Below are 12,604 nucleotides of genomic sequence, written 5' to 3'. Positions count from 1 at the left end.
TAAAGGCTATGCATGCCCTTTTGGGGGAGGTTTGCAGAGTGCAAAATCTTGCGCCACTTGTCTGCTCTTGCCTTCCTCCTTCCCTACTCACCTTCAGTCTCTCGTTCTCCAGTTTGACAGCCGTGGTTTCGGTGGCCTGCTTGTGCAGTTTATCCACCAAAATATCTCGGTCTTCCCGCATTTTCTCTTCCATGGTGTTCTGCTGTTCCAATAGTTCGGAAATCCGGCTGCCGCACAAGCGAGGAGAATCAAGCGTTACTGACGGGGAAGCAAAGCGGCGGCCTTGCGACGCGACACAGAATTTCTCAGGGCGTGGAAGGCTTCCCACCCTTCAGAGCGACAAGGGGGGGTATGAAGCCACCTCGCTTTCTTGCTATCTCTTAGCACTCGTAAGCTTTCCTCCAGAGGTTGTGAATGCCCCAACACTGGAAGTCTTTAAGAAGATGTTGGATAGCCATTTGTCTGGAACGGTATAGGGTTTCCTGCCTAGGCAGGGGGTTGGACTAGAAGGCCTCCAAGGTCCCTTTCCAACTATTCTATTCTATTATCTATCTATCTATCATCTATCTATCATCTATCTATCATCTATCTATCATCTATCTATCTATCTATCTATCTATCTATCTATCTATCTATCATCTATTATCTAAATATCTATCTATCTATCTATCTATCTATCTATCTATCTATATTATCTAAATATCTATCTATCATCTATCTATCTATCTATCTATCTATCTATCTATCATCTATCTATCTATCATCTATCAATCTATCTATCTATCATCTATCTATCTTCTATCTATCATCTATCTATCTATCTATCATCTATCTATCTATCTATCTATCTATCTATCTATCTATCTATCTATCTATCTATCTATCTATCATCTATCTATCTAAATTCATCAATCAGTGGAACAGAAGTTGCCTCCAGAAGTTGTGAATGCCCCAACACTGGAAGTCTTTAAGAAGATGTTGGATAGCCATTTGTCTGGAATGGTATAGGTTTTCCTGCCTAGGCAGGGGGTTGGACTAGAAGGCCTCCAAGGTCCCTTTCCAACTATTCTATTCTATTATCTATCTATCTATCTATCTATCTATCTATCTATCTATCTATCTATCTATCTATCATCTATCTATCTATCTATCTATCATCTATCTATCTATCTATCTATCTATCATCTAAATATCTATCTATCTATCTATCTATCTATCTATCTATCTATCTATCTATCTATATTATCTAAATATCTATCTATCGTCTATCTATCATCTATCTATCTATCTATCTATCTATCTATCTATCTATCATCATCTATCAATCTATCTATCTATCATCTATCTATCTTCTATCTATCATCTATCTATCTATCTATCTATCTATCTATCTATCTATCTATCTATCTATCTATCATCTATCCATCTATCCATCTATCTATCTATCATCTATCTATCTATCATCTATCATCTATCTATCTATCATCTATCTATCTATCTATCTATCTATCTATCTATCATCTATCTATCTATCATCTATCTATCTATCTATCATCTATCTATCTATCATCTATCATCTATCTATCTATCATCTATCTATCTATCTATCTATCTATCTATCATCTATCTATCTATCATCTATCTATCTATCTATCTATCTATCTATCTAATCTATCTATCATCATCTATCAATCTATCTATCTATCTATCTATCATCTATCTATCTTCTATCTATCATCTATCTATCTATCTATCTATCTATCTATCTATCTATCTATCTATCATCTATCTATCTATCTATCTATCTATCATCTATCTATCTATCATCTATCTATCATCTATCTATCATCTATCTATCTAAATTCATCAATCAGTGGAACAGAAGTTGCCTCCAGAAGTTGTGAATGCCCCAACACTGGAAGTCTTTAGGAAGATGTTGGATAGCCATTTGTCTGAAACGGTATCGGGTTCCCTGCCTAGGCAGGGGGTTGGACTAGAAGACCTCCAAGGCCCCTTCCAACTCTGCTATTGTATTGTATTGTAAGGTTTACGATTGGGCTTATTGTCCGGGGAGGTTTTATTTTTGAGGAAACAGGGTATTGAATTGGCATCCATCCAAAGGGGGACACCCCAATCAGGTGTCCTATTAAGGGAGGGCTGTTCCAAGAGAAGACCCCATCCTTCACCACCACAAACCTCACAGCCAGAGAGGCCAATTTCATTGGCTGAGATTGGCGCTGCGGGGATCAAGCCGAGATGTCACAGGACGGGTCTGCGGTTACCGCAAGAGGCCCGTTCCTCTGCTGCCCCTCCCTCCCTCGCGGCTCTCACCTGTTCAGCATCACAATCTCCACCTCGAGGTCACTTTTGTCTTTCACAACTTGGTTGTAGCGATTCCGCCAGGATTCTAGGGTGGACAGTGCTTCGGCCACGTAGGCATCCTACCAAGTAAGGCGGGAGACATAGGGAAAGGCAAGGCTGAGCTTGAGAGCTCAGTGGTGTCCATGCGAAGCCACCCTTAATCTAGGACAGGGAAATGATGCAGAAGAGGAAGAAAGAAGCAGTGGAAGGAAGAAGATGGAAGCCAGAGAACCCCTGAAAGAAGTTTAATTTTGGGAAGCATCAAAGATGCCTCGAGGCCAACTGCTCTTCAGAGACCTTCAAAGTATCTTCAAGGTATCATTAGATACCTTCAAGGTATCTTCAGAGACCTTCAAAGTATCTTCGGATACCTTCAAAGTATCTTCAGGTACTTTCAAGGCATTAGATACCTTCAAGATATTTTCAGAGTCCTTCAAAGTATCTTCAGATACCCTCAAGGAATCACTAGATAGTTTCAAGGTATCATTAGATATCTTCAGATACTTTCAAAGTATCTTCAAGGTATCAACAGATACTTTCAAGTTATCATTAGATATCTTTAGACACCTTCAAAGTATCTTCAAGGTATCAATAGATACTTTCAAGGTATCATTCGATGTCTTCAAGATATCTTCAGAGTCCTTCAAAGTATCTTCAGATACCCTCAAGGTATCACTAGATAGCTTCAAGGTATCATTAGATATCTTCAAGGTATCATTAGATAGCTTCAGATATCTTCAAGGTATCAATAGATACTTTCAAGTTATCATTAGATATCTTTAGATACCTTCAAAGTATCTTCAAGGTATCAATAGATACTTTCAAGTTATCATTAGATATCTTTAGATACCTTCAAAGTATCTTCAAGGTATCAATAGATACTTTCAAGGTATCATTAGATGTCTTCAAGATATCTTCAGAGACCTTCAAAATATCTTCAGGTACTTTCAAGGTATTAAGATACCTTCAAGATATCTTCAGAGTCCTTCAAAGTATCTTCAGATACCCTCAAGGTATCACTAGATAGCTTCAAGGTATCATTAGATATCTTCAAAGTATCATTAGATAGCTTCAGATACCTTCAAAGTATCTTCAAGGTATCAACAGATACTTTCAAGTTATCATTAGATATCTTTAGACACCTTCAAAGTATCTTCAAGGTATCAATAGATACTTTCAAGGTATCATTCGATGTCTTCAAGATATCTTCAGAGACCTTCAAAGTATCTTCAGAGACCTTCAAAGTATCTTCAGGTACTTTCAAGGTATTAGATACCTTCAAGATATCTTCAGAGTCCTTCAAAGTATCTTCAGATACCCTCAAGGTATCACTAGATAGCTTCAAGGTATCATTAGATATCTTCAAGGTATCATTAGATAGCTTCAGATATCTTCAAGGTATCAATAGATACTTTCAAGTTATCATTAGATATCTTTAGATACCTTCAAAGTATCTTCAAGGTATCAATAGATACTTTCAAGTTATCATTAGATATCTTTAGATACCTTCAAAGTATCTTCAAGGTATCAATAGATACTTTCAAGGTATCATTAGATGTCTTCAAGATATCTTCAGAGACCTTCAAAATATCTTCAGGTACTTTCAAGGTATTAGATACCTTCAAGATATCTTCAGAGTCCTTCAAAGTATCTTCAGATACCCTCAAGGTATCACTAGATAGCTTCAAGGTATCATTAGATATCTTCAAAGTATCATTAGATAGCTTCAGATACCTTCAAAGTATCTTCAAGGTATCAATAGATACTTTCAAGTTATCATTAGATATCTTTAGATACCTTCAAAGTATCTTCAAGGTATCAATAGATACTTTCAAGGTATCATTCGATGTCTTCAAGATATCTTCAGAGACCTTCAAAGTATCTTCAGAAACCTTCAAAGTATCTTCAGGTACTTTCAAGGTATTAGATACCTTCAAGATATCTTCAGAGTCCTTCAAAGTATCTTCAGATACCCTCAAGGTATCACTAGATAGCTTCAAGGTATCATTAGATAGCTTCAGATATCTTCAAGGTATCAATAGATACTTTCAAGTTATCATTAGATATCTTTAGATACCTTCAAAGTATCTTCAAGGTATCAATAGATACTTTCAAGTTATCATTAGATATCTTTAGATACCTTCAAAGTATCTTCAAGGTATCAATAGATACTTTCAAGGTATCATTAGATGTCTTCAAGATATCTTCAGAGACCTTCAAAATATCTTCAGGTACTTTCAAGGTATTAGATACCTTCAAGATATCTTCAGAGTCCTTCAAAGTATCTTCAGATACCCTCAAGGTATCACTAGATAGCTTCAAGGTATCATTAGATATCTTCAAAGTATCATTAGATAGCTTCAGATACCTTCAAAGTATCTTCAAGGTATCAATAGATACTTTCAAGTTATCATTAGATATCTTTAGATACCTTCAAAGTATCTTCAAGGTATCAATAGATACTTTCAAGTTATCATTAGATATCTTTAGATACCTTCAAAGTGTCTTCAAGGTATCAATAGATACTTTCAAGTTATCATTAGATGTCTTCAAGATATCTTCAGAGACCTTCAAAGTATCTTCAGAGACCTTCAAAGTATCTCCAGGTACTTTCAAGATATCATGAGATACCTTCAAGATATCTTCAGAGACCTTCAAGGCTATTAAATACCATTTGACTACCAGACCATCTTTTTGGGGGGCAAAGTCAAGACACCCCTTCTTCTTCTATTGCCCTAAACCTGAATCACATCTCAATAAATGCCCCTTTTCCAAGTGGCTTCAGGAGGCCCTTTCCCAGCTGTGGCCCAGCGGTCACCTTTTCAGCTAACTGGACATTCAGTTGATCGGCAAACTCCTCAGCTCGCTCAGCTCGCTCCTTCTGCGCCTTGATGGCTTTCTTCAGGGCTTCTTTGTCCCGATCTCCTTTGGCCTTCAGCTCCTTCAACTGTTCCATGATGTTCTCCACTTCGGCTTTGTGCTGAGCTGCTACCCGCTCCAGATTCTGGAGGGAGGGAGGGAGGGAAGGCAGACAGTGAGGTAGGACATCAGGATGCTCGAAGGGATGTTCAGCGCTTCAAGTCCTCAAAGCAGAGGAAGCAGAAAGGCAAGAGGCTGCCTCGTTAGTTTAGTTTACTTTATTGTCACTGCGCCCCGTACAACGAAACGGAGTCTTCAGCGTACGTTATAATTATAAAAATAAAACGCAAACACACTTCCTTTGGATCCTATACAATTGAAATTGAAAACCCCTGATATTGCACTATACCGTAGAATTCAATAGTTACTGCTCTGGGATAGAAGCTGTTTTTCAGCCTATTTGTCTGTGTTTTTATTATCCGGTACCGGCTGCCAAATGGTAATAGTTCAAAAAAAAAGGGGTGCCCAGGATGAGATAGATCTTTAAGGATATTTTGAACTTTCTTTAAAAAAAATTTTCCCCCAAAACTTAAGACATAGACTACATTTACACGAGACATTGGAACTTTGTGTTCCTTCTAATAGCAGTTTCAAATCGGTACAATCCTCTTTATGCTGTTTCCCCTCCTAATGTGTTTCACTTTTTCACAGTTTTTAACCCTCTTATTTCGTTATCTTTGGCTTGTCTATCTAGTATATATTGGCTATTTTGAACTTTCTTAAGGCAGCGGGAGCTACATAGCTCTTCCAAAGAGGAGAGAGGGCAACCCGTGATCCTCTGGGCAATGACATTGACCCTCTGGAGCGCTGTCCTACCTGCCCCTGGGGCAATTGGCCAACCAGACACAGGGGCAGTGAGTTAAAATACTCTCTATGGTAGCCCTATACAGCAGACACAACTACAAAGCCACCGATGTTGCTCTGGAATTGTCTCCTTAACACGAAGAAACTTTTTTACTTCCTGCAGTTAAGCCTGTCTGGCAAACATGCTTTGAGAGTCACGGTGGACACAGTTCTTAATAGCAAGAGAGGTCAAATATATGCCCTGTAAAAGCCACCATTTCTTGCGGCAGCCGGTCTTCTTCCAGAAGAGGAGAAAGTTGGAGAAGATGACCAAGAGAGAGAGAGAGAGAAACCAGACGTGGGAGGTTATTTCTAGGTAGCGATTGGAGATGGATCCCAATTCAACCACTGATGTAAGACCTTATCTTACTGGAAGGCTACTCCCGATCCCAATTGTTCTGTAATTGTATCCATCACTCCTCCAAAACCTCCCCAAAATTGCAATCTACTCAAAGACTGAGAGTTGGTTTACTCATGTAGCAGCCTGAATGTACACAAAAGATGACTTTTCCATAATCCTCCTAAGTCAGGGGTGTCCAAACTTGGGAAATTTAAGACTTGTGGACTTCAACTCCCAGAATTCTGGGAGTTGAAGTCCACAAGTCTTAAAGTTCCTAAGTTTGGACACCCCTGTCCTAAGTTAAAACCTCCCCCAAGCTAACAATCCAGAGAGTGCCTCAAGACTTCGTTGCCTTCATGACGTCAAATAAACAACTAGTGTTTAAAAATAGACTCCACAGCGGGAAGGTCCAGTTTTGGCAATTTTAAGAGGGACTTCGACTCCCAGAATTCCTGGCTGGCTAGGGAATGCTGGGAGTTGAAGTCCAGACGGTAAAAAAAGGGCCTGTTTTCGGTCTCCGGAGCCCACAGGAGGCCGTTTTCGCCCTCCCGGAGGCTCGAGAAAGACCACCAGAGCCTGCGGAGGGTTAAAACCACCGAGCAAATCGGGCAGAGAACCGTTTGCTGACGTTTTTGAATCCCACCCCTAGTTGGGCACCTCTGCCCTGATGCTCGAGGTGACCCAGCGCAAGGGGGCTCGCCATAACTTGTTACACTGGTGTCACCGGCTCCCCGCTTTCCAAAGAAGGACAAGGCGCCGTACCCGGATCTGGATACCCAGCCGGTGATTCTCGGCTTCCTTATTCCGCAGCTGGGCTTGTAAATGACCCCTGACGGCTTCCATAGACTTTGAGAGTTCAGCGGCCGTCTTGGCTTGATCCTAGAAGGCAAAAATGACATGCGGGAAGTCAAGAATGCGTGAAAAGCCTCCGATTGTCCGCTCCGCGACCGGCACAAGCACACAAAACCCCTCCTTCGCGTTACTCAATCCCCGTCTCTACACACCCCACACAGGGAGAACGTACCTTTTCGGTCTGTATCTGAATCAGTAAATCATCCACTTCCTTCTCTTTATCTTGTAGTTTCTTGACTAATTGCTGCAGAATCAAAAAAAGAGAGAGGTCAAATTGCAAGCTGAATGAAACAAGAGTTATCCAAGATAATTTATACACAGGAGGGGACTCAGAAAATGCAGGTGACAGGTAGTGACAGGGAGTTTGCTGTGTGAGACCGCAGCTATTGAAAATGCAGGTTACCTGCCTTGCAAAAGCCGACTGGGAAAAAAAAAACAACCTACAAATTTTAAGCAGATTATTTCGACCAGATCAGGTATGGAGGGGGATTTCCCTGGGCCTAAACCACCACCTGCCACTCCCAATTTAAAATAATAATAATAATAATAATAATAATAATAATAATAATAATAATAATAATAATAATAATAATAATAATAATAAAAAGAAAGTTCTAACTGAAGTGTTATTGGTACGCTGGCAAGGAAACTCAACATTTGAGTAATGTAACACAATAACAGAGTTGGAAGGGACCTTGGAGGTCTTCTAGTCCAACCCCCTGCTTAGGCAGGAAACCCTACACCACTTCAGACAAATGGTTTTCCAACATCTTCTTAAAATCTTCCAGTGTTGGAGAATTCACAAGTTCTGGAGGCAACTTCTGATCCACTGATTTATTGTCCTCACTGTCAGGAAATTCCTCCTTAGTTCTAAGTTGCTTCTCTCCTTGATTAGTTTCCATCGTTTCTTGTCCTGCCTTCTGGTGCTTTGGAGAATAAGTTGACCCCTTCTTCTTTGGGGCAGCCCCCCCAAATACTGGAATGCTGCTATCATGTTCCTCTTAGTTCTACTTTTCTCTAGATTGGCCATACCCAAATCCTGCAGCCGTTCTTCGTGGGTTTTTGCCTCCAGGCCTTTAATCATCTTTGCTGCTCTTCTCTGCACTTTTTCCAGACTCTTCACATCATTTTTATATTGTGGCAACCAAAACTGGATGCAGTATTCCAAGGGCGGTCTTCCCAAGGCATTATAAAGTGCGTAACTTACAAATACAATAGCAGAGTTGGAAGGGACCTTGGAGGTCTTCTAGTCCAACCCCCTGCCTAGGCAGGAAACCCTATACCGTTTCAGACAAATAGCTATCCAACATCTTCTTAAAGACTTCCAGTGTTGGGGCATTCACAACTTCTGGAGGCATTTTCTGTTCCACTGATTAATTGTTCTAACTGTCAGGAAATTCCTCCTCAGTTCTAAGTTGCTTCTCTCCTTGATTAGTTTCCACCCATCGCTTCTTGTTCTGCCCTCAGGTGCTTTGGAGAATAGTTTTAATCCCTGTTCTTTGGGGCAACCCCTAAAATATTGGAAGACTGCTATCATGTCTCCCCTAGTCCTTCTTTTCATGAAACTAGACATACCCAGTTCCAGCAACCGTTCTTCGTATGTTTTAGCCTCCAGTCCCCTAATCCTCTTTCTTGCTCTTCTCTGCACTCTTTCTAGAGTCTCCACATCTTTTTTTACATCGTGGCGACCAAAACTGGATGCCGTATTCCAAGTGTGGCCTTACTAAGGCATTATAAAGTGGTATCAACACTTCACGTGATCTTGATTCTATCCCTCTGTTGATGCAGCCTAGGACTGTGTTGGCTTTTTTGGCAGCTGCTGCACACGGCTGGCTCCTATTTAAATGGTTGTCCACTAGGACTCCAAGATCCCTCTCCCAGTTTGACTCCCTCTTCTTTGTGGCAGCCCCTGAGATATTGGAAGACTGCTATCATGTCTCCCCTAGTCCTTCTTTTCATGAAACTAGACATACCCAGTTCCAGCAACCGTTCTTCGTATGTTTTAGCCTCCAGTCCCCTAATCCTCTTGGTTGCTCTTCTCTGCTTTCTTTCTAGAGTCTCCACATCTTTTTTACATCGTGGCGACCAGAACTGAATGCAGGATTCCAAGTGTGGCCTTACCAAGGCATTATAAAGTGGTATTAACACTTCACGTGATCTTGATTCTATCCCTCTGTTGATGCAGCCTAGAACTGTGTTGGCTTTTTTGGCAGCTGCTGCACACGGCTGGCTCCTCTTTAAACGGTTGTCCACTAGGACTCCATGAGATCTTGATTCTATATATTTACAGTATGTATGTATGTGTGTATGTGTATACATGTGTATATAGTAAATTAATATGTATGTATATTTACCGCCTTCTCTGTATCGGAGTCAGTTAGCCTTTTCATCAGGGTAGCTTGCTGCTCTGTCAACTTTTGCGCATCTTTCTGCAAAAGAGGAATAAAACAGCAAAATTCAGGTCAGACGATCCAGAATGATGCACAGACAAAGGGGAGCTTCTTCTTGGGCCTTCTAGTTTGGAGACGTTTTTACGTCGCTCCTGAAAAACCTTCAGACTCCTTAGTTTAGGGGCACTGATACCTCTCAGTCATGCAAATCCTCGCAATGAAGAAGTACAAATTGGTGAGGGCAAAATCTTATGGCCCAGCGCCCCTCACCAAAATGTAGTTTACACCACCTTAAATATCATCATCATTGTTTAACGACCCCGTAATCCCTTGCGGGGTAGAGTCTGGGCAACTGAACACAGCTAGCAATGTGTTTTACTGGCCTGACGCCTTTCTTGTTGCCAATGCGGAGTTTTGTTCGGCAGATATATCTTCTCAATGTGCCCAGAGAGAGAAATATCTCCCTCTACGTAGGATCGAACTCACAGCCTCCTGGTTGTGAGGTGACAGCTCCACCTCTAGGCCTTCGCACCCCTCCTAATTTACACCCCACTTAATGTTCCCTGCCAAACTTCGCTACCCTTGTGGGTTCAGTATCGGGGGTGGGATAGATGTCGCAAATGCCTTAGAAGGTGGGATGCTATAGATCTCTTGGGGGATCTTGAAAAGCTGCTGCTGTTTGCAGAATCCAAGCTAAGTATAATTTCTGTTTCTCTGCTCAAGAATTGAGGAGAGAGTCAAAGTCACACTGGATGGGCTTGACTGAGTTGGGAAATGGAGGTGGTCAAGCCTACGAGGCGTGGCTTAAGACTCTAAAATAACTCAGTCACCGAGCAAACAAACGGAAGTTGAGTCTCTTTTGAGAGAGGGGCGGTCTAGAAATCCAATAAAGTTAAGTTAAGTTAAATGTTGATTTTTCTAAAATCATCAGGGGACCTTTTGGAAACCTGACGACGAGAGGCTGGGCCTGTCTGGGGTCGAGGAATTGCCGGAGCGGGATCTCCTCAAAAGATACTCACTCACCTCCCGGTTGTGCTGCTCTCTGAGCAAGTCTCGAAGAGTGCGGTTGGTGTCTTCGAAAGTGCTCAGCTTCTGCAACAACAACTCTTTCTGCCTAGTCAGGGTGTTGATGTCCGAAACTGTCATGTTTTTCTCCTGCGGTTCGGGAAGGCGCCACGAGAAGACGAACGGAAGAAAAACATGTTAAAACGCCCTTTTTGAATCTGACACGCTCACATAACCCACAATTAAAAGGGACGTCTCTTCTAAGGGCCGCCGCGAACACAAGTACAATCGTTCGTTTAGCGACTATTCAAAGGGATGGCACCCTGAGAAAAAGGGACCGACGACCAGTTCTTGCACTTATGAACACTGCAGAATCCCCAGGGTTCTGATCCAGCTCCGTAAACACGAGAAATCCTCTGAAGTGAACTGAAAAGATTCCTTTAATAGGAATGCCGGGATCCCCGGTAAAAATGTTTCTCTCGCAGGCTAACAAGTCAGGCCGGCTGGGAGATGAATAGTTGTTTGCCATATCTATCCATCTCCGCCCCCTGCCTTTCCTCCCCAGAGCTAGGTGGGGCTTTGTTAGCAGTGGTGGCTTTTCTGTCCTGAGGACCGGCTCATAGATTTCCACTGTTCTCCTCTCCTCTGCTTTCTGTGCATCAGGCACTGGGCCCAGCTGTTCCTCCTCTTCTTCATCAGCCACCTCCAGATCTGAGGGCTGATGGACAGGCCAGGCTCTGCCTCTCTCTGTCAACTCCATTCCCTCTTCCCCCCTTGGAGCGCTCAGGTTGCCCGGATGCTGACCCTGACTCCGACAGGCCACAACAACGGGATTCAAATTTGGGTGCTTGGCAACCGTCCATTTACCTCCGATTCACGCGATTGTCATTTGCAACCTTCCCAGTGACAAGGAAAGCCAGATTCTGCGCAATTCACTCGGCTTACGACTGCAATGGAGCCCAGCATTTTTTTGTTGCTAAGCGAGACATTGGTTAAGTGACTTTTGCCCCCTTTTACGACCCCCTCTTGCCATCATTGTTAAGCGAACCGCTCCTGTTGACAACATGGTCAAGTGAATCCTGGCTTCCCCACTGACTTTGCGAGTCGTAAAACGTGATCGCATGACCACAGCGACGGTCGTAAGCGTGAACCGGCTGCCGAGCGCCTTGAGTTTTGATCGCGTGGTTGGGGGGGGGACGGGGGGCCCAAAGGCAGTAAATGTGAAAAAACGGTCCCGAGTCCCTTTTTTCAGTGTGGTTGTAACTTTGAACGGTCACTAAATGAAACCATTGTAAGTCGAGGACTACCTGTATCAGTGGAAAGGCTGGTCCCAATTGCAGTCTAAGTCAAGGACTGTTTGAGTCCCTCCCCAATGAGTAAAAACTGCCCCTCTGCACGCCCAGCTGTGCCCGTACCGTTTTCAGCTTCCCAATCACATCCTTCAGGGCTTGGATCTGTTTGGAAGCCGCTGCCCCATCCAGTTCGGCCTCAACCAATTTGGACATCAAACACTCCTTCTCATGCAACAGATGCCTTTTCTGGAGTCTGAAAAGGGGGAACGTGGGAATTCCCGAGAAAGCGTGTGGAAGGAATGGGTCGCAAGACCATAGAGAGAGAGAGGGAGGAAGAGAGAGAGAGAGAGAGAAAATTGAGCTTCTCTTGGTCTCTAGCTAAAAAGCCAGGGATGGGCTGAGGGTCCCACCTCAATTCCCAAGGCCAAAAGCTTGGACCTACACAACTCCTGCACGCACAATGCATTGTCATCCCAAAGATGCATCCCCACCCCACCCCCAAGAGGCAACTGGACTTTCTGCTTTTTCATTGAAGAGGTTTCGCTTCTCATCCCAGAAGCTTCTTCAGCTCTGACTGGATGGTGGTGGTGGGGGGAATGGAA

The 12,604-nt window shown here is 42.6% G+C and overlaps 1 protein-coding gene across 6 annotated transcripts in view; it reads right to left on the bottom strand.

The window, feature by feature from the left end:
* The window catches only part of ODF2 (outer dense fiber of sperm tails 2), a gene marked incomplete at its 5' end in the record, with an annotated part of 34,746 nt that overhangs the window by 11,288 nt on the left and 10,854 nt on the right, over positions 1–12,604 (bottom strand). For all 6 annotated transcript variants that reach the window (XM_081967456.1, XM_081967457.1, XM_081967459.1 and 3 more), the window contains 8 exons: positions 92–227; positions 2,332–2,441; positions 5,180–5,365; positions 7,226–7,342; positions 7,488–7,559; positions 9,670–9,744; positions 10,729–10,860; positions 12,126–12,255. In XM_081967456.1, coding sequence (XP_081823582.1) covers positions 92–227; positions 2,332–2,441; positions 5,180–5,365; positions 7,226–7,342; positions 7,488–7,559; positions 9,670–9,744; positions 10,729–10,860; positions 12,126–12,255 — 958 coding nt within the window. The remainder of the gene's footprint in view (positions 1–91; positions 228–2,331; positions 2,442–5,179; positions 5,366–7,225; positions 7,343–7,487; positions 7,560–9,669; positions 9,745–10,728; positions 10,861–12,125; positions 12,256–12,604) is intronic.

This window comes from Natrix helvetica (genome assembly GCF_964273705.1).
Source record: "Natrix helvetica genome assembly, chromosome: 15".
Lineage (NCBI taxonomy): Eukaryota > Metazoa > Chordata > Lepidosauria > Squamata > Natricidae > Natrix > Natrix helvetica.
Note: the sequence above shows the minus strand (reverse complement) of the source record. Positions and strands in the feature narration are given on the sequence as shown.